The sequence below is a fragment of the Convolutriloba macropyga genome, chromosome 2 (assembly GCF_964194025.1).
Source record: "Convolutriloba macropyga chromosome 2, txConMacr16.3, whole genome shotgun sequence".
Lineage (NCBI taxonomy): Eukaryota > Metazoa > Xenacoelomorpha > Acoela > Convolutidae > Convolutriloba > Convolutriloba macropyga.
The window spans coordinates 556,387-583,268 of NC_134469.1; the positions used below are offsets into that span (position 1 = coordinate 556,387).

The 26,882-nt window shown below is 35.2% G+C and overlaps 1 protein-coding gene across 1 annotated transcript; it reads left to right on the top strand.

Moving 5' to 3' along the window:
- Positions 1-1,985: 1,985 nt before the first annotated feature.
- Positions 1,986-26,382, top strand: LOC142355531 (E3 ubiquitin-protein ligase mib1-like). The gene is made up of 10 exons (XM_075407664.1): positions 1,986-2,113; positions 2,521-2,651; positions 5,035-5,232; positions 11,220-11,371; positions 19,820-19,952; positions 20,358-20,755; positions 21,275-21,560; positions 22,215-22,293; positions 24,848-25,120; positions 25,326-26,382. The coding sequence occupies exons 1-10, from the start codon at positions 2,110-2,112 to the stop codon at positions 25,571-25,573; spliced, it is 1,902 nt and encodes a 633-aa protein (XP_075263779.1). The 5' UTR covers positions 1,986-2,109; the 3' UTR covers positions 25,574-26,382.
- The last annotated feature ends 500 nt before the right edge of the window (positions 26,383-26,882 follow it).

The window sequence follows — 26,882 nt, forward strand, 5'->3', positions numbered from 1 at the left end:
CACGCTCTTTTTTAAAGATGTGTTCACTCATTTTGATGAATTTTGAAGTCAAATTGAAGCGATTACTTTGATGACGCCGAAAAAGGAAGTGGATCAAATAAGCGGGTGGTTTTGTGGCATATTTTCAATTTTTGTTTTAAGTTTAATCAAAAATCGCTTTCTTGCTAATGGTTTTGTTCAGATGCGACTATTTGACTTTGATTTTTACTCTTTTTCGAGGTTTCTATAGAACTTTTTTTTCGAAATGATTTTTACAATTCCTTTATGGTCCATTCGTATTTACTTTATTCACGCCGCAAACTTCAAAACAGATTTCAATACAGCAGTTTTGTTCGTCCCGTCTTTGCAGTCATCCAACTTCTTCCGATATGTGCGAAACCGTATTTGTTAGTTTTTTGTCCATGAGTATTAGCTCAAATGATTATTATTTTCAAATCAGATATGGCTCTCATCTCTCTCGAACTGACTTTTAACGTCAATATTAAGGTTACTTAAGGCTTTGAACTATTTCACGGTCAATAGTGATTTCCTATATATTGCACACGTTTGCTAATAAAGCATGACTAAATAGTTATGAGTGTTAGTATTTTTAAAGGAAATAGGTTATCTAGGTTTTCTTAAAGCTTCTGAAGTTTTAACTAACTTTTATATCCGACAAGTGACACCTTACAATCAGTTATGTGTCTGTATGTGCCGGCTCCTTTTGATTTCATTAAATTCACTTTTTCTCATCGATTTTGTTGTCCTCGCAGAATCTGTCAGAGCTGGATTTTAATTGTATTCGTGCTCTTTTTTAAAGATTGTTGTTTTTCGGCTTTCACGTTAGTGAGAATTCAAAATTGATTGATGATCTTAATCACGCTGGATTCGTAAAGGGAGTGAAAAAACGGTTAGGTTTGAAGCGTGATTGTCTTCAAAGTGAAGTAGTATTTGAACAAATTTTTGAAAGCGCTGTTTTCACGTGCGGCAATGCGACTTCTGTTTTCAGCGTTTCTTCTCTTGAGCACTTTTAATATGATACATATGTGTTTTAATTGTGCTCTTTGCAATTGCGTGAATTCATCAACAGACAGCTAATAACATGCAGTCCCTTTTTCAGGCATTGGAAGTGTTATAGGGTTTTTTTTATGAATAATCAAATTTTTTATGCTATTTTCAATGTTGTTGGTATATAGTTATAATGTTCTTTTTTGACGAAATTGAATTTCAAAGATATTCTGGTTTTGGCCATTTTCTTTAGTTTATGCTTGTTTTTTGTCTTTTTTGATTTCAACAAGGTTGTTGTTTTGGGTACTCGTTTTAGGGATGCTTGCAGTAAGTGTTTTCATAACGGGTTTTTACTTTTAGTGATTTTTAAAACTAAATTTTGGAAACAGATGGTTTCTAATTGTTTTTTAATGTTTATGCTCAGTTTTGCGCACATAGGGTCGTGGACATTGTTGTCTGTCTTAGTTTGATGTTGTGGTCATTGGTTATTTCAATTATTTGGATTGTAATCCAGGACTTTTCCTGCTACGTTTGTTTACTTGTCGAATGAAAATTTGTTTCTTTACCTTTGCCGCTTCTTCGACATTTTGCTTGAAATCTTTTTAACTTCTCTAGGGTAGTCATTAAAAGGAAATCAAAATTAGAAACAGGAGAAGTCCAGAACGCCAAATTGTGGATGCCAGCTACTTAAACTTTGTTCTTTCAAATCTTTGTTACCATCTCTAATGTGTCTAACTACGAAATGAAATTTAAAAAGTTGCACTTTGAAAATTTTTTTTTACAAAAATCTATTTTCGTTTTTTCTATTTTTTTAGATACAAGGGGGTTATGTGAATCACTTAACCTCCTACATATGGGTATTTTTGGCAATCTACCGGGTGTGTTAAAAATTTTATGGATGCCTAAGAAATTGGTACCCGTGTTTTAAAACCATTTCAATTGTTTTTAATACTCTATGATTTTTGTTCAGAGCATCTTTCTGAGCTGTTGAAGAGACTGTTTGAGACTCCATTCAGTGGAGAGAAACACGAGAAGTTGGTGAAAGCGGCTGCAGAGGGAGAGACACACAAGATAGAACAGATCCTCTCCTCATCTATCAACCAAAACGATGCCACTGCTTCCATGGGTAAGGATACGTCTTATACAAACTGTGCTGTGTGTGTATGGCAATGCTATATTTTGATTGTAGTGAAGTGTTTATATAAAGATATCTTCACGTCATTACAATGGTTGTTTGCTGCAGCTCAGTTGTTTCTGCGGTTCTATTAATCGTCATAGGCAGAATAAATGATTATGAGAAAATGAGCAATTCAAAATTATAGACAATTGGTTGAATAAAGGGAAATAGTTTGTGATGCACAGTAGTCTATAATATGTCACTATGGTATCAGGTATTCATTAATCATGTTTGAATTGAATCAATAGGCTACAGTAGAATGAACCAAATAATGTGCTTATTGCTGTCTGGAGGAATTACCAAAGAGAATATATCTATCCATCCCATCCAGTCATAACTCATCCAGTGCTGTTTAGATTCTGGGTCGTATGAAGCACCAGTGAACAGACTGTTTGCGGGATACACTGCACTACAAGCAGCTAGTCAGAATGGTCACGTGGAGGCTGTCAAACTCCTCATCAAATTCAACGCAAACCTCGAGGCTCAGGTTACTTTATAACCAAATTTGTTAACGAGACAAATGTTAATTGAGGACATACGTACAATCGAGTCATTACTTTGCAAAAAGTGTTTCTGTTATCTCACGAGAGCCACTGACTATATTTCATCACGACGAATTACAAATCAAAAGCAATTATTGGAACAAACTAATGTTTATAAAACAAGTTTCAAAACTCAAGTCGATGGTGGAAAATTTTTAAGCCTTGATTGCTAATCTTCAATTCATCCGCCACTCGGGAATTGACTCAAAATGAGAAAGTGAGAAAACTCGATTTGCGCGTTTTCAGTGTTCAGTTTAATTCACTCGCGCGAAATAGGCCTTGAACATAGTTACTTTGTTGAAGCTTGCCAACGAACGGTTTTAAAAAAGAAAAACATTGTTAATTCCTTTGAGTATGAACTATAAAATACAGAACATAGTTTAAAGGCAATGTAGTGTTGAGAAGTATAAATGAAACAAACGTCACAGTTTAAAATTGTATTAAATTTACAATGTGCTAAAATATCGACAAATTAAGAGATGAATTATAATTGAGAAAAATTTTTTAAAATGCTAATTCTACAATTAACATTTTCGAGAAAAGAGAAAATTTTTAAAAATGCTAATCCTCCAATTAACATTTCATAGAAGACTAAATGACGCACTAAAACTAAGTCAAATTAAGATTGAACTTGAAAGATTTGAGATTAGAATTCAATTCAGAAACCGTTGGGTCTTTTAGAAACTAATTCCAGAAATGATTTTTTATTGTAGTTTTGAGAGCCCGATTTTTAGGGATATTCCGCCTCAAGGTGAGAGGAAAATCATTATACCAGTCAATTGCTTTTTTTGAAAAACAGTTTTGCATTATATTTTTTTTGGTTTGCTCCAAATGACAGCTTGTTTGTACGGTCATTCATTTTAGCACTTAGGGTGGCTAACTTGAGTTCATCGAAAGCTGGTAGATCTGCTTTTAGAAGCTTTATAAAATATATAATAACCCGATACTTTATGAGGTATTCTACAGGTTTTGTGTTTTGTGTTTGATCTTGAGATCAGTGGTCCTGTCAAATTTGGTTCTATTGAAACATGCCTTTAATCCCCAGTTCAGTTGTTTATTTAGAGTAACTCGAAGTGATTTTTTAAGACCTGAGAACAGAACAATTGGGTAATGCAGATGATTTAAAACAAGAGCGTTCAGTAAAGCAGATCTAGTTTTTTCTGGGAATATATTTTTGATGGAGTAAATGACCTTTATTCCAACAGCCATTTTTCTTAGTACATTTTTTATTTTTTCATCGAAAAAGATTACAGCCAATTTGAACTCCCAAGTATTTTACAACTTTCCCGAGAGCTGTACATCCGTTAACAATTATTTCTTTGATTTTGTTCCTTTTAGGGGCTCCAAAAATAATGAATTTGGTTTTGCTTTCATTTACTTTTAACTCGTTTTTCCTGAAAAAGAGAATGAGTTTAGCAATACTTTTTTCAAGATGTAACTTTGATTCAGAAATTGTTTTTGCACTGCAAAAGATAAAAGTATCATCAGCGTACTGGATTATATTAGAATTCACATCAGTATCATCTTTCATATCATTTACATATATGTTGAAAAGCAGTGGGCATAGCATAGTACCTTGTGGTACTCCACGGTTAAGTGCTATCCAATTTGATTCATACTTCGAGAGTTTTTGAGCACGGTTTTCTAGATAAGATTTTAGAATTGTATTTAATTGTTCACTAAAACCTAAAAGTTTAATTTTGTGCAGAAGAGTTGGATGTTATATCGAATCAAATCTTTTGATAGGTCTAAAAAAGCTCCTGTGACGATGGTTTTTTATTGAGATCATATCTGATTTTTTCACTGCAATATAAAAGAGCATCTGTAGTTGACACTTTTTTCTGTATCCAAACTGTGTTGTTGCAAGCAACTTATTCTTCTCTAAATAAGCTAATATTTGATCTCGAAGAAGGATTTCGAAAATTTTAGCTGGAGCTCCAGTAAGCAAAATTGGTCGATAATTTATCAGATCTTCAGGATCATCTTTCTTGAAAAGAGGCAACACGTGGGCACGCTTAAGGTCGTCAGGAAAGCGTTGTTCAGTTAAGAATTGGTTGAACAAAAACAGAGAGGTTCAGCTATGTGTTCTCTTGCATCTTTTAAAGCCCAAGCAGTACTTTTAAAGCCCAATTTCATCTGGCAGCTGTTTTACTGCTGTTGTTTTTTTAAAAGAAACTGGGTCTTGTTGTATTCAGAAGATTATTGGGTTGTGAAATCCCATCAACAACGGCATCAAATAATGTGTGGGGGCTTTGATGATAACCTAACAAAGCTGGGGGAAGATTATAACTTTTGCTTGAGTCATTTGGGTGGTTTATTCCATTTTAGGATAAAGATGGAGATAGAGCCATCCATTATGCCTCCCTGGGAGACGAACAGGAGATTGTGGAGGTGTTAGGGAAGGCAGGGGCGGATTTGAATGCTAGGAACAAGAGACACCAGACTCCTCTTCATCTAGCAGTCAATAGAGGTCACAAGCAGGTGGTAGTCTCTCTACTCAAACTTGGCTGCCATCCAAATTTACAGGTGAGTCTGTTGTCATTACCATTTCACAGGACAGGACCTTAACCCTAGTTATTAATAGCCGCGAAGCGATAGCGGCTATTATTGGGGACATCGTCGTTTTTTACAATTCAAAGAACTTGAATTATATTGGGGCGCTGTCTTTTTAATAGCCGCACAGCGATAGCTGGGGCTATTATTGGCCTTCTCTTGGTTTTTTACGACTCGAAGAGGAGTATTTGTTTTCTTAAGGTTTTTTTTACCGGAAGTACTATTCGTTCAGACGCTGTTTTGACCTGAAAGCGAAAGTGAGAAAAATTGCTGTGTGAACTATTTTTTTCTGAGCGAGAGAAGTTTTTTGATCATGCGCTGCGTTTAGTGAATGACTTTTTGACTTTGAAAAGTAGTTTTTGACAGAATGGCACATATAGATAACCGTTTTTAGCCGTTTTTTTGTCGAAGTGGCCCAATTTTTTTGCTTGTAATTTGGTTTTTTGTAGAAATGATTTTTATTCGATGCTTTTTTGGAAATGTAAACCTCGGAATTTAATATCACTGTGTTTTGCAGGGCCTGAAAACGCGTTTCAAGTTCAAAATAGGCACCTATTTCTTTATTTTTTAATTAATTTTTGGCATTTTTTCTATTAATTTCTTCATTTTTGGATCTTTTTGCCGTCTTTTTGTCGAAAATCGGTTAATATGGCAACTTCCTGTTGATAATTCATATGCTCCAAGCCTCTTTCTACCTCGATGTACTTTTGTTTTTATAAAATTGTACATATGCTAATCAGATTTTTGCAGTTTTTTCAATTTTTCTTCAGTTTTTTGTCTGTATTTTTGTTTTGATTACAAGAATTAGTCTTTTTCTGCAACATGAGGGGATTTAATTTCGTTTCAATAAAAACTTCAAGCATTTTTAAGCGTTAAATTTTTGAAAAACAGTTTCAAATTTTTTCATAAATGTAGTCTTAAATATTTTTTGACAATAATTTTTTGTAAAATGTTTCAATGTTTCGTGTGTTTGCTTTCTGCTTTTCTTTTTTGTTCCGTTCATTTTAGTTTGTTTCATTTTAGCTCTGTCTGGGCGCCTACTTTTATATTGTATTTATTGTTTTTTTCCAGTTATTAAAGAATTGAGTGATATCAGCTTTTTCTTAGGTTTTCTTAATTTCATTGGTTAGCAATTATTTCATTGAACATAAGGCAGTGCTGAGAATTTGCTAGCAAGCCGTTTCCAAAATTCCCACATCACTTTTTAATATATTTTTTGTTCTGGCCTTGGTATTGTTCTTAAACGATTTCTTGCCTTCGAATGTTATTTTGTCGCTTTTCTTGGATTTTTTAAATTCTTGAATTAGTTTGAAATCATTTTTTCTAGCATATATACGATAAGGAAAAAGTTTTTGTGTAGTTTTTGTGTTAATCGCAAGGATTAGAAATCTTACTGTAGTATTTTGCTGATTCTTTAGTTTGAGTTTTTTTTGAAAAGTTTAACTTAGTTTCTCTACTTAAGTTATTATTATTACCTGCCTTTTGCTTTCGCGATCTTTTTGAGATGAGAATGATGAATTATTTGAGGGCAATTGATAGCCCTTTCAGCTTTTTCAGCCTATCAGTGTTTTGAACATCCTAATTATGTTGCACTTTTTCTAACGTTACCAAACGTTTTCAATATATTTTTTTCTGCATTTTGTTTCTTTTGGTGACAGTGGTTTAAATTTCTCCAATTTTTGGATCAGACCGGGGCGATAAGTTTATGGCTTGATACAAAAGGTAATGACTTCAGCTGCAATTTCGGTTTTTTGTAAAGTTTTTACGCTTCGAGTCGCTTCCGGAATTCTCCCGGCTATGTTTTTTTATTTCGTCGTCATGATTTTTGTTACGACCATATGACGTCACAGCATTTTTTTGTTCATTCGCTCATGCAATTTCAATTGAATTGCATGTGTGACGTCATATTTCGCTCTTAGTGGAGCGTTTTTTTATTCATGCGCGTGATTAAATTTTTGGTCACACTTGACTCACCTCACTCTCAAAAATGACTTCCTCACTTTGAAATTGACTTTTATTTACTTTAATTCCAAGAGATATGGTCAAATGGGTGTGTGTCACTCTAAATGAAGGTTAGAGATCAGCTAATAGAGGCAGCAATAACTTATACAGATTTTTAATCAAAATATAACATCAGTCCGCAATGAAAAGACAGATTTTTTTGGTCTGTCTTTTTTACTGTTTTTTTAGACTGCCGATCTACCAATCTATTGCGGCTATTTTCTGGCAATCTGCCAGCTATGTTTTAAAGATTTGTTCACACATTATCATGATTTTTGAAGTCAAATTGGAGTAGTGATTTTATTCACGCCGAAACAGGAAGTGGAGCGAAAAAGCAAGTGGTTTTGCGGCGTGATATTTTTTCGCTCTATTTTTAAAAGAGTGAGAAAACGGTGTTTGAACAAAAATTCGCTTTCTCGCTGGTGGTTTTTTTGTTCACATTCGGCAATTTTACTTCGATTTATACAGTTTTTTTATTTTTTGGATCGGATTTTTTAAAATGGTTTTCCAATCTATTCATGGTTTATTCTACGCCTAGTTTATTGTTTTAACCAAGTTCGCTAGTGGTTTTTTGTTCACGTATGGCATTTTGACATTAATTTAGTTTTTTTAATTTTTCTTATCTGATTTTTTAGAAAATGTTTTTCTAATTCACCCATAGTTCGTTCTAGTTCTTGTTTTTTGTGCAGTCAATAAGAATTCTTTGAATTGTACGTCAGGACTTGTCCTGCTATGTTTTTTTGTTTCGTCTGACGATCTTTTTGGTTTTGCATTTGTTCACACAGCAAAGCTGAAAAAGTCAGATGTTCTGAATGGCTTCTTGCTCTCACTAACGGCTTTGGCGCTCGTGACGTCATTTCTCATTCTCTCTCTTAGTGAAGATTTTAAGTTCATTTGCGTGATTAGATTTGATCATATGTGACTTACCTCACTCAATAAAATGACTTTTGCACTTTAAAACTCAAGTTTAATTTGAATTAGTTTGTCAAAGGAACTCATATGTGCAGTAAAGGTCCCTAATAAAAGGCTCCTAATGAATTTTAACAAAATTTTTCAAATTTATCGCTGAATGTTTTTTTTTCCTGGTTTTTTTGAGCGGGGTCGATTTTTCGATTTAGATCTGTATCTGTTTCTATCTCTATTATACGACACGCAAGTCTATTCTTTCGTAGCTATTCTGGAAGTCTGCCGGCTATGTTGTTATTATTGGCCTGCTCTTCTTTTTCATTTGTCGTCAAGCTTTTTGTTACAACCATAAAACATCGCAATCCATTCAAATCTGCCTTTTTATGCAATTTTTACGTGGCGTATTTTTCCACTCTTGTTGAAGTGATTTTTTCATTCGTTTCTGTGATTAAAATTTTGGTCTCATGTGACTTACGCCACACTCGACAATGACTGCACTCTCTCTCTCTCTCAAAGTGACTTTTGCCTGCTTTATCTGAAGGAGATGAAGTTAATTGAGTATTTGGCACTCCAATTGAACGTTATTTGAGGACATTTGATAAAAGTTTTCTTCTGCAGTTTTGGTTTATTTTATTAATAGCAGCTGTTAACACCTTTTGATGTTTTTGGAGTCAAATTGAAGCAGCTATCTGGTCACGCCGAACTACGAAGTGGAGCTGAAAAAGAATTGATTTTGTGGTTTGAAATGCTGTGGCTCTAATTTTTGAAGAGATTGAAAACGGTGTTTGAAAATAAATTCGCTTTGACAATGGCTGATTTTTGTTCACACGCGGCAATTTGTTTTTAAATGAAAAATGTTTTTCCAGTATTTTAGTTGGTTTTCCATGTTTTTTACAAGTTTATTTTTGCTTAAAGAATTGTTTTTCAGACCTTGTTCTGCTGTTTTTTTTTCGTCAAGATTTTTGTAATGACCATTTGACGTCGCGCTTAAAAACAGCTTTCGTTTGTTGATTCATGGAGTTTTATTTAAGTATGAAGTCTTTTTAATAGCCGCCGTCAACCTCCCAACGGCTATTATTTAGGCGCTCTCCCTTTTTTTAATTCGCTTTACCTTTTGATCACGTTTTTCGTTTTACATGTCACGATTTACACATTTGATTTCTGACTTACTTCATAGAGTGTTTCAACTGAATGAATTTTAAATTCTTTCACGCATTCAGTTACGCAATGTGGTGAATGCTGTCAAAGTCAATTGATCGAAATCAAAAAAGACAGGATGAACCGATAGAGCCCGGTCATTACGTCATTGAGGATTAGGTTATCAAAGTTCATTAGTGTTTGCTAGCTGACATTGTTTTTAAGCTTATTGGCTTTCAGTTTAGAAGGTGAATTAAGTATAGTTTTAGAATCCAACTGAAACTGCGCGCCAAATTAGAACACTTTTTGACACTGAAAAAAAAACAGAAAAAGTTCTGGTCGGTTTATCTCTTCTTTTTTTTGTTTCAATCACGATGTGCATCAAGCGCGGCAACGTTGGCTATTTTCTGGCAATCGGCTGGCTATATTTTTAATAGCCGCTATCAGCCTGTCAACGGCTATTAGAAAGAATTTGGATTGTATTGGTGTTCATTTTTGTTTCTTGGATCTATTTTGTTTCGCCCCTCAGCTTAGTGGGTATATATCTTTTATGCCCACCATGATTTCGTGCAAATTTGTTACATAGAAACGTCCTACAGAACAACACGTCATTTGTATTTCGGGGAGTGAAAACACTGAGTAGCGCAAACATAATAGATGCGTTTCTATTGTAAGTTGTTATCACAGTTTTTTTGCAATGAGTTTTAAAAAATGGGATACACGGCTAAAAGTAATAAGCTTCATTAGAGGTCCTAGTCTGACTTTAGTTGCTTTTCAAGAGCTTAGTGTCCTGGAGTGGCTGGGGAAGCCTAAATGCATTTTGAAAAGGTCCTTTTTCGAGTTGTTGAGCCCCAATTTGTACAGTTTTTTGTGGTTTCTTGGCGCTTTTTTCTGAACTATGTGTTTTCCGTCTTCAATTGATCTTGGTCGCTGTCTTGGACAAGCTAGGTTTTTTCTTGTCTGTTTGTGGGGCGTATGTGTTGGTAATGCCCATCTAAACTGTTATTCTTATTGAGTTTTTCGACTGTTAGGACCAATTAAACCTCTTTTATGGGGTACTGGGTAGATTTTGGCGACACAAAAATGGTTTTGAAGATAGCAGATTCAAGAACTAAAATTCTCTGTCTATTATATTTCCAACCATTTTTCTGCTAAACGGCAAGTTAGTTTTTTGTGGGTTATGCTAGAAATGAATTGACTTTGAAGTCATAAACATAAAAAGTGACAATTATCAATGATTAATGTTTTTGCCTGCTTCTGCTTTTGTTTTTTGTCAATCAAAATCTTTCTTAGATGGCAGTTTTTTGGATCTGGCTTTGTTTTGTTTTAAATAGAAGACTGAGTATTCAACACGCTGATACCAAACAAATTCAATGTAAATGCCAATAGTGTACATTTTCTGTAAATTTTTGAAACTAATGTTCGTCACTGAATCCTGATTTTTATTTGGTCTGCTGGACAAGTAAGTCTGCTGGTTATACATAGGCCACGAGTTGTACGCTTGACTTTTAACTTATCGTGTACTTTAGAACTCATTCAATCAAATTTACGCTATATAGTGAATACGGTCAAGGTCAAAAAGGCATAATCAAATGATACGGGATAAAGCGCGATCATAAAGTCTGAGATATCAGTGTTCATTAGAGCAATTGCTAGCGGGCATTGGTATTAATCCTAATAGCTTTTAGTTTTACAGCCGAATAAAGTATAAATGTGTCATCTGACTTCCAAGATCTCAATATCTATCATTAATTTGTGCTTAATTTTCTTAATCTATTTTTCTCAATCCCCGAGGTGCACCGAGGGTTGATAATTTGCGGTTATATGCCGGCTATGTTTATAAATCATATTAATTCGAAATACTTGGCTATAACAGTGTTCACATTACATGTGATAAATATGGACCTTGTTTGTAGGATGCAGAAGGGGACACGCCTCTGCATGACTCTATCAGTAGGAAGAGAGACGACATTCTGACTGTGCTGTTGGATTACAAGGCAGACATCTCTGTCACAAACAACAATGGATTTAACGCACTACACCATGCTGCACTCAGGGGAAACCCAGGGTCAGTAGTCTCTTAATTCCTTCAATATCACACAAAACCAAAAATTTGTTCTTATTGCTGTTAAATAGGCGGATACAATCGCTTTACAAAAAATGAGTTGAGCTAACCACTAAAACAGTTGTTTTTAATAGCCGCCCTCATCTTCTCAGCCGGCTATTATAGCGCTCCTATTTTTTTTTTTACTTCGTCGAATAAAAAAATGTTTCGCTTTACCTCATTTTGCCGCCTTTTCAACATTTTGCGTGAAATCTTTTTGACTTCTCTAGGCTAGTTTCTCTCTTCTCTCATTCTGCTAAAAGTGATTTTGAACATCAGTTGCTCAGCAAAGCAATTCAAAATGAACAGAGTTAGTACAAAAATGGATGTCAGAAATAGAAACGGGATAAACCCATAAAGCCCAATTTTAGATGCCCGTTATTTGAACGTCGTTCCTATAAGTCTTATTTACCATCTCTAATGCTTATTGGTATTGATAGTAGCCCCTGTACCCTCTCTCTAGGAAACAGAAGTATGTTCAACTACGAAATGCCATCAAAATAAATCGGACTTAAAAAATGTTTTTGTACAAAAATCTTTTTTTTTCAATATCTTCTGTTATTTCAATCCCAATCATGCTTATTGGAATCAACGGCGGCTATTTTCCGGCAATCTGCCGGGTATGTTTGAAAAATAAAAATAAAAATAGGTAATTAGTGCGTGAACATAAATGTGGTAAGCTGTCCGATTTGTCAGACTTTAGAAGAAAAACTATCGAAAATCTATATCAAGTATTTCAACATAGTCGTCTTTATACTACCAGAGCAAGTAGAATCTTACAAAGAAGTCAAGCGTTACGAAAACAACTGGATGAACCCAGAAAAGTTCGCTGTAGGGATTATCAGAAGTAATAACCAATTTACTTTCAAAGCTTTTAGCTCAAAAAGGCACTGCAATATAGGCATCTATCTTTTTCGGCCCAAGTTACCTATTATGTATTGTTATATAGCACCTTACTATGTAAAAAATTAGCACGTGCGCATATGGCGTAAAATATATATATACCCACTAAGCTGGGGGGGGGCAGAATAGATTCGAATATAGGTATTGTGATCTGAAGGGAAATTTTCGATAAACGTTCAGTTTATGCATTTTTATTCCAACCCTCCAAATTTATTTTGGGGTTAGGAACTTTTGATCTTGACACCAGCCTTGCTTTTTTGTTGGGCTAATTTTCAGTGGTCAATATTTTCTCCGGCGAAAAAAATGTATTATTGTAAAGCTCTTGAAAAGCTAAATCGATTGATGAAGTGACAAATATTTTTTTAAGTTCTTGTCTACATGCTTTTATCTGCGGGATTTCATTTGTTTCACTTAATAGAATTGAGATTGAATTTGAATTGCGTAATTAGTTCTTCGAGTATAATTAACTTAGGACATACCTCCCTGTTTGAAGAATTTTTGACAATTGTTAGTGTTGTTTAAGGCTAGTGTACCATTTCCAGTGCAGCTAAACATCTATATATTTAAGGCTGTTTAATGAACATGGCTTTAAAGTAACAAACAGACCTTCAATAAACGGTTTGTCGCAAAATTTCTAAAATTTTGGAATGTTGGTAGATTTACTGCCATAGTTTTGCTTATATTCCACTAGTCTATGGGCTCTATTAAAGCAAGTTACAATGCTATCTTGACAGTTTACAATAGCCCTCCTCTTCTCAGCTGCCTATTTTAACGGCCCTTTGGTTTCGAATTCAAAGATTTTGATTTGTATTGGGGTGCTGTCTTTTTTCACACGGTTTTTGAAGTCAAACTGAGGTTATGGGAAGTAGAACGAAAAAGCGATGGTTTTTGAAGCGTGAAATTTTTTTACTCTAATTTCTAAGTAGAGCGAGAAATACAAAAATTTGCTTCTCAGTTGTAGTTTAATGTTCAAGAGCGGCAATTTGACTTGTAAATAGCCGCCCTCATCTTCTCAGCCGGCTCTTATAGCGCTCCTTTTTTTACAATTCCAAGAATTTGAATTGTTTTGGTGCGCTGTTTTTTTTTAAAGATGTGTTCACACATTTTTCAATGACTTTGATCTTTCAAAACGGGATAAACAGGTAAAGCCCAGCGGGCATTAAGTTTCATTAGAGGCCCAAAGTGGGCTTTAGTAGTCCTTCAAGTGCTTATAGTGGTGCAGCTGCTGGGATGGCCTTAATTTAAGATTAAAAGGTCATTTTTAGGAGTTTTTGGACTCAAAATGGTGCAATTTTTCATGTTTTTTGTGATTTTTTGTTTTGATTATTCTCAGGTTGAAGTTTTTAAAAGTTGATGAAGGCCTTTTGCGAGACAAAATTGCTTGTTATGACCAATTTATGAGCTATATGTTTTGGTACTACAAACACAAACACGCAAAATGATACTAATTTTTGCAATTTTTTTCAGGTTTTTGAAAAATTTGTCATTTGCGTTTTTTAGCCCTAGGTGTCAAGAAACCTGCTCTAGGGTTGATAAAGGGTTTGATGATAGATTACTGCACAGTTTCTAGTGGTAATGGAATGGTTTTCATTTTTTGCCATCATGAATTTTAGCATTTTTTGACAAAACTTGCAATTTTTTTTCATTTTTTTTGACATTTATTGTCATTATTCAAGTTGTTTGATTCTCAGGGGCCATAAAACCTCATCAGGGCTTCGATATTAAGTTATTGGAAAATTTTTAGTTGCCATGGAATAGGTTTCAACTTTTGAATATCACAAATTTTAGCAATTTTTTTTTGATAAAATTCGCATTTTTTTCAGGTTTTTGATAATTTTCGTCATTTTTTCAGTTTTTCCGGCTTCAGGGCCCAGGCAATCTCCTTTGAGGTTTGTTAATAGGACACTGCATAGTTTTAGTAACAATGGAATAATGGTTTTTAACATTTTAATGTCTCGAGTTTTAGCATTTTTTTGATAAAATCTGCAATTTTTTTAAAGCTTCCTAAAGTTTTTGTCAGTTTTTGACATTCGTGCATTCTCAAGTGCGAGAAAGCATATTCCACGTTCTAACGAAAAGTTACTGCGTGGTTTTTAGTTTCAATGGATTTCAACAATTTAACTATTCGACTGTTAGAAGTTTTTTGATAAAATTTGCCATCTTCAAGTTTTTTCAAAACATTTGTAATTTATTTATTTTTTTCGTGCTGCAATGGCCATTTAACCTCATCCAGGGTTTGATAGTATGCTATTAAATAGCTGCTATTGGGCAATTGAATGGCTTTCAACATTTTAATGGAACGAATTTCTATTTTTATCGATCTATGAGCCAATGAATTTTTAAAAGCTTGGAATTGGGTTACTGGATAGCCTCTAGAGACACAAGAAATGATTCTGAAGATATTTATATCACGATTGTCAGCAATATTTCCTTATAATTTCCAATTGATTTCTTTCTCTAAACTTTATGCTCAATTTCGTGTTAATGGATCTTCAAGGGCTAATGAATTTTTTTCAGGTCTTGCAGATATAATACTGGACCGATTTCACAAAACAAAAATTGGTCTTGAACATATTTTTGAAATAGGTATTTTTAAAGGGCAAAAATTTTGCCTTAAGTTCAAAAGCTTCAAGAGTTTTAGCAATGAGTATATTTTTGTTTAGTTTTGATTCTTTTAGTTTCTCAATTTTTTGATGATTTTGTTTGTATTCTGGCTGGCATCGTTCAATTGATCTGCTGGTCAGGTAGAGTACGTCTGAGTTTTTCATTCAATTCTTTGAATTGTATTTCGGGACTTGTCGTGCTATGTTTTTTTTATTTCTTCGAACTTTTTTTCGCTTTATCTATTTTGCCGCTTTTTCGACATTTTGCGTGAAATTTTTTTGACTTCTCTAGGCTAGTTTCACTCTTCTGTCTTCTATCAGAAATAGAAACGGGATAAACCCATAAAGCCAATTTTAGATGCCCGGTACTTGAACTTTGTTCTCATAAGTTTTAGTTTTTATCTATAATGCTTATTGGTATTGATACTAGACCCTGTAGCCATTCACTGAGAGACAGGAGTATGTTCAATTACGAAATGACATCAAATAAATCGCACTTAAAAATGTGTTTATACAAAAATTAATTTTTGTTGATATTTTCTTTTCTTTCAATCCCAATAGAGTTATGGAAATCAACGGCGGCTATTTTCCGGCAATCTGCCGATTGGTTTTTTACTGTTTATTTGCTCCCTTCTTCAATTTTTTCAATTAAATTAGTTCCGGGGTCTTTTTTTGCGATTTTTTGTTCGACCTATTTTTTGTGTGACCCCTTTGACTTTTCGTCCACAAAAATGGGCTAAACAGGTAACGCGCGAAGGGCTTTAAAGGCTCTTAGGTCATTTCGGCTTTCTAGACCAAATGCAGTTCACCGAAATTGTGTGTTGGAGGCATAAATTTATTGCGTTGAGCGTCCCCCCTCCACCCTCATCTGCCACCTTCACCCCCATACTTGCTTATTGTTCCATCCGTAACACAGCCATCTCTCTGCCCCCGTTCGCTTTTTCAAAGATTTGAGTGATATTTTTTTGACTTTTTATTAGTATTAAAATTTAGCCTAATAAAATTTGTTGACTCCAATAAAAACATGTTGACTCTAAATTTGTACGTTTTGCCGTGGTTAATGATTTTGGCATACAATTATTTGTTTTTTTTCTAATTTAAGGCCAATAATTTTCAAAGCTATTCTAATTTCAGCATATTTTTTGGGCTTTTTTGCCTGAGCTTTCATTCATTGCGGCAAGGTGGTTGTATGGTGTACGCTTTTTACGGAAACGTAGGACAATAGTTATGTTGTTGTTAAGTGTAACACGTGTTGTTATTGCTGATGAATTTTAGCACACTCGTTTTTGGTAACAATTTTAAATTGCTTTGTTTTTTTCCTCGGCATTTAAAGTCATATGCTTTGTTGAATGACAAATTTTGATGTCTTTAGAAAATTTTAGATGTTCAGGTCAATGATATGCAAGTTAGTTCAATTCTTTGGGTTGTATTTCAGGGCTTGTCCTGCTATGTTTTTCACTTCGATGAACAAAAAGTTTTGGTGAAATCTGTCGACTTCTCTAGGCTATTTTCTTTTTAATTGCTCTTGAACGAAATTCATAGCAATTCTTGTAAACGTGTTGGTTTTTGTTATGCAAATTTTTTGCTCGACCGTTTTTGCGCTTTTCTTCTGGAACAATCTTTGACTTCTCAAGTGACTTTTTCACGCTTTCGTTCTTCATTTTTGAGTGATCTCTATTGCTCTCACTCCGATGTAAAGCTTGTTGCTAATATAAATTCGGTGGCAGCATAGCAATACAGTAATACGAAGGTCCTGATAGTCGAAAGGGCACTACTTGTGGTTAGGGAGCGGGAGTTCAGTGGTTCGAATCCCGGCGTGGTCAAATGTTTTTCCACCCGCCCGTAGTTCGAGAGAAATTCTTTCGACATTAGTCGGTTTATATTTCGTATTGTGCTCAAGGTACCTTTAAGCAGCAGATGCTTATTGATCTTTGATGCTTATTGATATTGATACCAGCCCCTCTCATTAAGAGACCGGGGCATGTCCAACAATGACTTGACATGAAAATAGTTTGTACTTTAGTAGTATTTATGAACAAAAATTAATTTCTGCTCTCAGTTCCAATTGGGGTTGTAGGTATCAATGGTGGCTATATTCCGGCAATTTGCCGATTATATTTGTTCCTAAGATTTTGTTAACATTTTTGCCAAATTCTTCTAATTTCAGACTTTTTCAAATCAAAGTTGGCTCCAAATACGCTTTTGTAATCCCACTTTAAATATGCTGAAAGTAGAGACCGAGCATATGCGGTCACAATCATTGGAAGCTGCAGTGGAGGCTAGGCTTACTTTCTATTCCTCTGGGAGTTTTAAAATTTTGCTTTTTATGGAAAAATTAACTCATAAATTGTCAACAATGCATCATTTATTTTTGGTTGATTGATATTTTTCATTTGATAAATGATCTTTTTTCCAAACGTAAAGGATAAGTAATTGTTTTTGGTGGACGTGCAACAAAATCAAGGCTAGGTTTGGACTCATATTGGGTTCTTACAATCAAAAATTATTCAGATTATATTGGGGCGCGGTCTTTTTCAAAATGTTATTTCATTTTTGTTTTTTATGTTGATTAATGAGTTTAAATATAGGCGCAATTATTGATATTTAAACAAAATGTGGACAAAAGAATAGATTATCTCTTCAGAGAAAAGCACTTAGTCTTTATTTATGGCTTTGACAATGTGTTTTCATAAACTGTAATTGGTTTATTTCGTTTTGCTTTCATTTGTCAATCATTTTGCAGCCTCATGACTTTCCTATTAATCACAGAGTCAATCGATTTCTTTAAGGGCTATAGGTGAACCTATGCAATGCTTTTAATTGTTATCTAATGCCCATTATTACTTTGAATATTTTTGTTTTAAGATAATGTCAGTGAAGATTTAAAGATTCGCGATATTTCATCCTATTTTTGCCCACATGTAGCTTTTTCTCAATATATGCAGGGCAAAATTTATTGAAAATTAAGGCCCAAATACTTTCTGTAGTGGTTATATATTTAACTAGTGGTTTTTTGGCTTTCTCAGTACAAAATTTTTGCATTTTTGCCTTTTTTGAGATTGTTCTTTGTTGCCTTTTTAAATTATCACATTTAAGACAGCTCCAATAGACATTGAAAGAATGCGCATAGAAGTTCTTCGAAGACTTCAATGAACGGTCATATTTTGAACTGCTTATGAAACCGTTCACTCGCAAAATTTAGTTAGATTTTTTGTTTTGCCTCTAATTTTCGTTTTTTTTTTTGTAAACGTACGGCATTTTCTTATCAATCAAAGGCCTTATTCTAATGGCATGTTTTGATGTTTAATGGAATCAAGTTACTGATTCGAGTTTATAGCTAACGGTTTTAATGACTTTCCATTAATTTTTAAAAACGAAATTAAATTTCCAAATTTTTGATCTCATTGTCGTCAACAAGTAATTTAGTCTCATTATTGACAATAATTTATCTTTTTCACAAAGACCCTTTACCAAAAAGGCCCCACAAAAATCAAATGAGACCCAAGTTATTATTTCAATTTAAAGTTTTTAATGGGTATCAGGGTCTTACAGTTTTAATTACTTTAAGATTGTGGTTTCGATTTGAAATTTTGACTTCTGTCCGTATTTGCTGTTTTTTGCGCGTCTTATGATTCAGTCTCACTATTAAGTAGCAGAGAGGGCTTTGCGAACAGTTGCAACGGTTGGGGCACCGCTTTCTTGTTAAATTTAATTAATTTTTTTTTTTCGTTTTTGAAATTTAATTAAATTTTTTTTTCGTTTTTGCCGTTTTCTTCGTCTCACATATTATGGATAATGACAGGTCTCATTTGCCTCCGATGAGGTATAGATTAATTTTTCGCAGAGCGTTGATTGATACTTATTGGTTTCAATCAATTTGAAGATGGTTGTTTTTTTTTAATTTTACCCTTTTTGCTGTTCTTTGGCTGCTTGCTATTGAGTCTCATAATTGACAGGTCTTATATCTTATCTAATGAAGATCTAATGAAGTACAGTTTAATTTGTTCAGTTCATGTTCTATCGTGTTCATTTTGTTATTAACTGTTATATATGGACATCGAGTTTTGATTGTAATTAATGTTTGATTTTTTATTGATTTTTTTATGAATGTCTTGTCCAGTATTCTCATTAATGCCAAGTCTCATAGGCCCTTTAATGCAGCAGTATTGTTTTGACTTCGTTGTTTGTTGAATGATATGCGAATTTCTATCTTTTCCTCCTTTGGTAGACAATTAAATCAAAACGTGGATGACTGGGATCGAAACATTGTGCGAACGCTCCTTACCCAGCCTCCTTATTTGAATTAGGTTCTGGTGTGGTTAGCTTAATACCTCTGTCAAAAATGAGGCAAACTTTGGGCAGCTAAACATACATAAAATATTTGTTTTTGTCGTTATATTCGAGTTCTCCAAAAAACTTATTTTCAAAGCCTCTGTCCGTTGAGAGCAAAATGTTTTTTTATTTTTTGGTCCTCGACCATTGGGCTTTGAGATATTTGCAACAAACCGACTTCTTAGCTTTCGGGCTGGAAATGTTAGCGAAATTTAGCAAAGTTCTATAGCATGAAGGCCTATTTCGCAGCAATTAAGCAAAGCAATTTGCCGGATATGTTCTTGAGTATAATACTTCTCAGCACCAATTCAAGAAGTTCAAAAAATAATACTTAAGAAAATTTGCCCATTGAAGAACAACTTTTAACGTTTTGATTATTGAAAATGTTCAAATATTTTATATGTAGAGGGTTAAGTGTATAATAGTTCAGCACCATTTCTTTCTGCCGGCCCAACCAAAAGTTGAGTAGAAATACTAAAAGACACAAACCGTTTATTTCTGCTGAACCATTCTTAAACACTAAAAATGGTTCATTATTTGTGAAGTAAAATAAAAACTGAAGATATTTTTGCAGTGCGACTAAGCTGTTGCTGAGTAAGCTTCCTCGTCCCTGGATTGTGGATGAGAAGAAGGCAGATGGATACACTGCACTCCACTTGGCATCCCTCAACAACCACCCAGAGGTTGCCCAGTTACTCATCGAACAGGTATTTTATTCTACTCTCATCTATGCAAACCATACAAGTTCTTAATTATTTGCTTGTGATCGATTTAGTGTGAGGCAAGCACTAAGAAAGCCATGCCCTAGCAGTGAGACAGAAAAAGTATGAAAATGAATTTGTGACGTCCGAGTGAGCGTTGAGCACTAGGTTAATGTTCAATGTCTATCCTGCCTCAGCATTAATCAGACATATAAACCCTGTCTTTAACTTGTTACATAAATAAATTATAAAAGCGTCCATTAAGAGAAATCTCCTCCCCTGAAATGATAGCCAGTCACCTATAGGGTAAATAGTCAACCCTATAGGTATATACATGTATAAATTCTGACAGTAGTCAATCGCATCATTTTCCATCTGTGTTGTGTATCATAAATCTTTGACTATATTCAGGGCAAAGTCAACTTGGACATCCAGAACTCGAACTACCAAAGCGCGTTGCACGTTGCAGTGGAGAGACAGCACACACAGATTGTGCGACTTCTGGTGAGACACGGAGCCAGACTGGATGTGCAGGACAAAGATGGAGACTCTCCATTGCACGAGGCACTGCGACATCACACAATGAGACAGTTGAAACAGTTGCAAGACATGCAGGATGTGGGGAAGCTTCTGATGGGGTTGGGACCCCAAGGAGCTGAGAAGAAAAACTCCGCGTCTATTGCGTGCTTCCTGGCTGCCAATGGGGCGGACTTGTTGATTCAGAATAAGAAAGGCCAGACTCCCTTGGATCTCTGTCCGGATCCGAACTTGTGCAAGGCGCTCAAAAAGTGCTTCCGAGAAAGAGAGAGGTCTGTGTGGATTTACTCTGTTCCAATTTAGAAATTATTATTTAGAAGACATTTACTTGTTCGAGAAACAATAGAACAAATACTAGAATTAGAACACTTAACTTTTTGCAGAATATCTCCATGCATAGAATAAATGAGCTTTGTTCAGTGAGCTCAATCTATTTTTGCTATGCAAGTACGTGGAACCAGTCATTCGACGATTTCTATTGTTTCAAGAGTTTTCACAGTGGTTTAAGATGATAGCGTATGACTGACTGAATATCAACTTCAGCAGTGTTGATTGGACACTTCAAGTGAGGCCTATTGTAGTAAATGTTTGGAGCTCTTTAAATCTGTAAAAAAAATGCAAGAAGGTCTGCTTGTAGTTTGAGCTGGCAGTCGCATGGAGACGTCAGTCAACAAAAACCTACCTAAGGGTAACGAATTTTCTTAATTGAGACTCTATAGAAGTTCTCAACAAACGTTTTTAACAAACGAGTTTTGAGTATTTCTTATGCTTATTATATACGTGATGCTTAGGAATGACGACGGCAATCATTACTTACCACCATCAAAACCCATCAATGCTGCCGGAAACGCCAGCATCCACGCTTCCCAGATCCAGTTGTCAAACTCGGCTCCCAACATGGCTGCTCTGGCTGCTAACCAGAGTGATGATGCTTCCCTAGACGAGTGCATGGTCTGCTCTGAGATGTCGAGGGACATGCTGTTTGGACCATGTGGTCACGTGACCATGTGTTCAATCTGTGCACCCAGGGCTAAAAAGTGTCTCATTTGTAGAGAACCCGTTCAAGTCAGAACTCAGGTTAGTTATATAATACACGCTATTTATGTGTAGTAGAGGATGTCCCACGGGGGAGGGTGTTGTGGGCTATGTAGTCCCAGTATAAGGGGTTTAAAGATTATACTTATACAACCTCTTAATGGTACATATGGCTTCTATTCATTCCAGTTGCAGCTCGCTAGTACAATTTCTGATCCCATACATTTTTTGGCGTTTGGACTGAGAACATTGCTACATCTCCAAATGAGAACTATTTCATAGCAAGACTGTCTACGCGAACTATTTTCTCATCGTAAGTAAAAGTTACATGACTCTGCTTGAAGTCGCTGAGAACTTCTATTGTTTATCCACAACCACGTTATTAGGTTATCCACAACCACGAGATATTAAGTCAGAATTTCGAAGTGACTTCTGCAGAGTCAGCAACCTTGCTTAAAAACGCAACCTGCTCGTTTTATAATGAAAGTCAATGAAGTCAACTTCTGGCTATGTATATAGCAAATTCTGGCACTGCTGACCTTCGACATTTTATAACGTACACGTGCGTGTCTCAATGTCAACGAAAAACAAAGTAGAAACTTTGACTGCGTCAACATTTGGCACTTTTACTTGCAACGCGTCACTTGGGTTACTTCAGACCTTTCATATTATGAATGTAAAGTGAACGAGTTTCAGATAGAGGAGTGTGTAGTGTGTTCTACCAACAAGGCATCTGTCCTATTCAGTCCCTGTCAGCATATGGTGGCTTGTGAGAGTAAGTAACTGTTTAATTGCTCTCGAACAAACTTTGAAGCAATTATTCCTGTAGTGCGTTTTATCTGCGGAATTTGCTCAGCCGTTTCAATAAATTGTTCTAAAAAACTCGTTAGATTGCTTGAGTGATTTGACTTTTGTTCCTTAAAAACGGGATTTCAATATTTTTAATAGCCGTCGTCCGCCTCTCAGTAGATATTATTTAGGCGCTCTCCTTTTCTTAATTCGGTCTCCCTTTCGGTCACATTCTTTGTTTTACGTAAGTCAAGACGTCTGCCTTACCTCACTCAACTAAATGGAATACAAATTCTTTCTCTAATCGAAATAGACAATTTAGTGAATATGGTCTAGGTCAAAAGAACAAAATCCAAACCGGGACAAACCGATAGAGACCAGTCATTAAGTCATAGTGCATCAAAGTCCATTAGAGCGATTGCTAGCTGGCATTAGTATTAAGCTTCAAAGACTTCAGTTCTATAAGTTGAATTAGGTATAGTTTTAGAATCTAATTGAAATTGCACATCAAATTACAACTTTTTGGTACTTGGAGAACAATTCTGTCAATGTTTCTCCTTTTGTTCTAGTTTTAATCCTGAGGTGCGTCAAGGGGGTCTACGCACTTCCGGTTGTGACAATTTTCGGGCTATGTTAGTCTTTTTTATTTGTATTTTGTGAGGCTACTAGTCTATGATGCTGTCGAATGTTAGTGAAATGGTTCTATTAGGCTTAAACATGAAGGTATTTTGTGGGAGTTTTCACCCTCTGAGCGCCATTTTGATTTTCTTGCGTTTTTTGTTTTTGTACAAAGACCCGTCCTTAATTCTTAATGCATTACGTTATCAGAGTTCATTAGAGCGGCTGATACCTGGCATCGGCATTAAGCTGAATGGCATTCAGTTAAGAAGCGGAATTAAGGTTTGTGTAATCATCTAATTGAAACTGCACAAATTAGAAAACCTTGATATTTAGGGGAAGAAAGGCTGTCAATTTGTATTTTTTCTTTATCAGTTTTAATCTCGATGGGCCTCAAAGGGGTCCATGGTTGCTATTTTTTTTTGCAATCTGCCTCCTACGTTTAAAATTGAGTTTTTGGAGAAGTTCCAATAATATTTTTGCGGTAAAGAAAAACTGTTCGAATTCATCGTAAGGCTGAAAAAAATGTTGATACTACAAGTTAGTAATGTTAATTATTGCAGCGATTATCCTACTATGACTCTTTTCCCGAATTTTTGGCATTTTAATAAGGCGTCTCATGGGTTTATGCAACGAGTATTTGATAACGTGCCAGTAAGCTGAAGATTGAACTTTTTTATAGCTGCTAAGCTGTGAGCTGAGCGGAACTATATTGCGGTGCTCTTGGTTTTTTTATGTTTCGTCGTCTGACGCTCTTCGTTTAACATGTGTTCACACAGCTAAGCTGAAAAAGTCCAATTTTCTAAATAACTTCTTATTCTGAAGGCTTTTGCGCACGTGACGTCCTTTCTCTCTCTCTCTCTCTCTCTCTCTCTCTAGCAAAAGTTTTTAAGTCATTTGCGTGATTAGATTTTGATCATACGTGACTTACCTCACTCAATAAAAATGACTTTTGCACTTTAAAACTTAAGTTTAATTTGAATTAGTTTAAGGTCAAAAGAACTCATCTGTGCAGTAAAGGTAACTAATCAAAAGGTATCTGTGGAATGAGTTTTGACGAGCTCAATTAAATTATCGATGAATGTTTTTTTTCACATAGTTTTTTGAGCGGCGTCGATTTTTCAATTTAGCTCTGTATCTGTTTCTCTATTATACTGCACGCAAGTCTATTTTTCATCTATTCCGGCAATTTGCCGGCTATGTTTTATTACTTTAAACAGTCAGCAGCTGAGTTTGTGAGCGGGACATAATTTGTTTCTTTATTGGTATGAGTTTTCATATCAGTTGTGTAAATAATTCTTTATTATATTATTTGACATGATTTACCTCACTCAAAATGAATTCTTGGCTAATCAAATATAAATTAAGAAAGCAAACTCGATGGAAGGTTAATACAGGACGACTAAAATACATAATTACAGCATCAGAGGGCTCTTGCTTGAAATTCAACCGTGTTTGAAATTGGATTTGAAAATAATAATAGAATAAAAATAAGACTGCTGTCTCATTTTTGGTCTCCTTTTAACTGGGGTCTCAAACGTAATCAGAAAACTAACTAAATTTGAATATGTAAAAATTTTGCTGCGAGGGCTCAGCCGAGCAGGGAATACCTTCTGAATCTATTCGATGTTTTAAGTTATTTGTATATAGGGAAACTATCTAAAGCGTGAAACGGTCAGAAAAGTTAACATTTTGAAGATCTCAAGCTTCTCTTTCTCGAGCAGGAAAAGTTGAAAATGTCTTTTAAGAACCGACTCATTTTCTCAGATCTTTTCAGTTATATGACTTGTTTTTATATCTCCTCAAAGGATATCGACTTGCCAAAATTGGCTCATCAAAAAACTTTGGACTGACAAAAGGTCCTAATCCCCAAATAATTTTTGAGGGTGGAAAAAAGCGATAAGATGCAATTGGTGCCTTAGGTTGCGCGGTGCTGATGAAAAAATGTGTCCAATGTCGAGTGCCTATTGACCGGATGACACCCTGGTCTGTGTGCTGTGGAGGTGCGGGATCTTCAGTGGTGGTGGGTGCAGCTGCATCTGCATTCTCAAATCTGAACAATCTGGCAGCCCAAAACACCAGAATCAACAATGCAACTAATGTTCCGATGAATAAGGAGAACTCGGCTGTGGGTGGAGGCAGTACTGGCCAAGCTAAAGTGCAGAATTCATCGCAGAAACAGCAACAAGCTAACAGTAATAAGTAGAAATTTTACTTTCGGTGTTTTATCCAACTACACTTTGACCCCTCTGGACCTTTGTGACTCAGCTTTTCTTCCATGTCTTATTATCGGATGTCTTTGATTAAGATAAACATCTTAATCGAAAAAGATTAGTAAGAAAGCTTATTTAGCAAATATTTAACCAAAATATTTAGACTTATAAAATGCAGCGTTTTCAGATGCAAGTAGTGCAGCAGTGGGAACCGGAGCAGTAATACCCCCAGGAGCAGCAGGGGGAGAAGATGTCTCGAAGCTTCGTCAACAGTTGCAGGACCTGAAAGAACAGACCATGTGTCCGATATGTCTGGACAAACTGCGCAACATGGTGTTCATGTGTGGTCACGGGTACTGCCAGCTGTGTGGCGACCAGATGGAAGAATGTCCAATTTGCAGAAAGAAAGTGGACAAGCGTGTCCTATTGTTTTGAATTTATCTCTGCCTTTCTCCAATATTCTTCACTTACATATAAGTTGTTGAAGTCCATCTCTTCATCAAACATTGCAAGTGACAAAAATGTTGAACTTTTACAAAAGGGCACTGCAGTTACAACTATGACAAGATCTATTTTGAAGCATTGAAAATGTGCAACTGCGGGAGTAGCTTGGTCCTCACTATTTCTATCTCTATTCTACTATTCAATGACTTCTTCTGGCTATGGAACGCTCATTAACTGCTCAATGCGTAATCAAGTTACGTGAGAAAAGGCAGCATCTGAAAAATTATGACTCCCTACATTCTATTTTTCTTTAATTAGACGTTTGAGCAACTTTTTCCAGAATCTCTTTGGATGGAACTACCATGTCCAGTATCGATCGCTGTTCAATTTAATTCGGTAAACGAGATTAAACTTCAATAAACCTCTGAACGAGAAGACCTCAATGTGCAACTTGTAATTTACTTACAACCTGTCCTCTTCGGCTGTGCATCGAAATCGCCCAATATGGAAATTATTAACTGTCATTGAATTATAACTCATTTGCGGTTGTTTGGAGCACTAACTTATGAACAAGTTATTACTAAGAATTCACAAGATAAATTTGTTTTTTTTTTGCTGTTGGTTATTGCGTGAAATTATATCTCTATTTGAAGTGAGCATTCCTATTTTAATTTATCACAATTTAAGTTTGTAAAGTTTGTTGTAACACTTATTTACTTACTCGTAAATTCTGTAAATTAATGAATGCTGAATTACCATTTACTATTTGTAATTTTAATCAACGATTTTGTGTCAAAATTTTTGTTCAAATTTGGAATAAGTTGGATGAAACAAGCAGTTGTACAACTAGGTACTAATCTTTTTGTTAAAGATCCAATCTATCTAATTTATTACGAATTTATAAATTGCGAGAATCGTAGTTTGGTGCAATTGTGTTAAGAAATGCTAAACAGTTAAACCTCGATTAGATGAACAGATTAACCGTGATTTAGATCACATTTCTTATACAGGTACACTTTGATAGCAAGTGAAATTTGATCATCTCATTGGGTGAGAGTTGAGGCTAAGACTCTCTTCACTTCCTCTCAGTGAATCGCAAGAATTCATTGATGGAATCCCGCATTGTCTATCGCCCCTCTCATGTCGGCATCAGTTGGGTGATAATTGTGTTACATCTAGAAAATTGCATTTCTGGAAACGCAGAATATGCTAGAAATGGGAAGGTGAAAGGCTATTTACTGAAAGACACGCTTTTATTGAAATCTATGAGCAGCCATATGGTTTCTGCTGAATAGAAAAA

Bases quoted from the DNA above. Each gene is read 5' to 3' on its own strand.
- LOC142355531 (XM_075407664.1), top strand. The intron at 11,372-19,819 runs GTCAGTAGTCTC...ATATTTTTGCAG, and splicing joins GCACTCAGGGGAAACCCAGG to TGCGACTAAGCTGTTGCTGA. The intron at 21,561-22,214 runs GTTAGTTATATA...AACGAGTTTCAG, and splicing joins CCGTTCAAGTCAGAACTCAG to ATAGAGGAGTGTGTAGTGTG.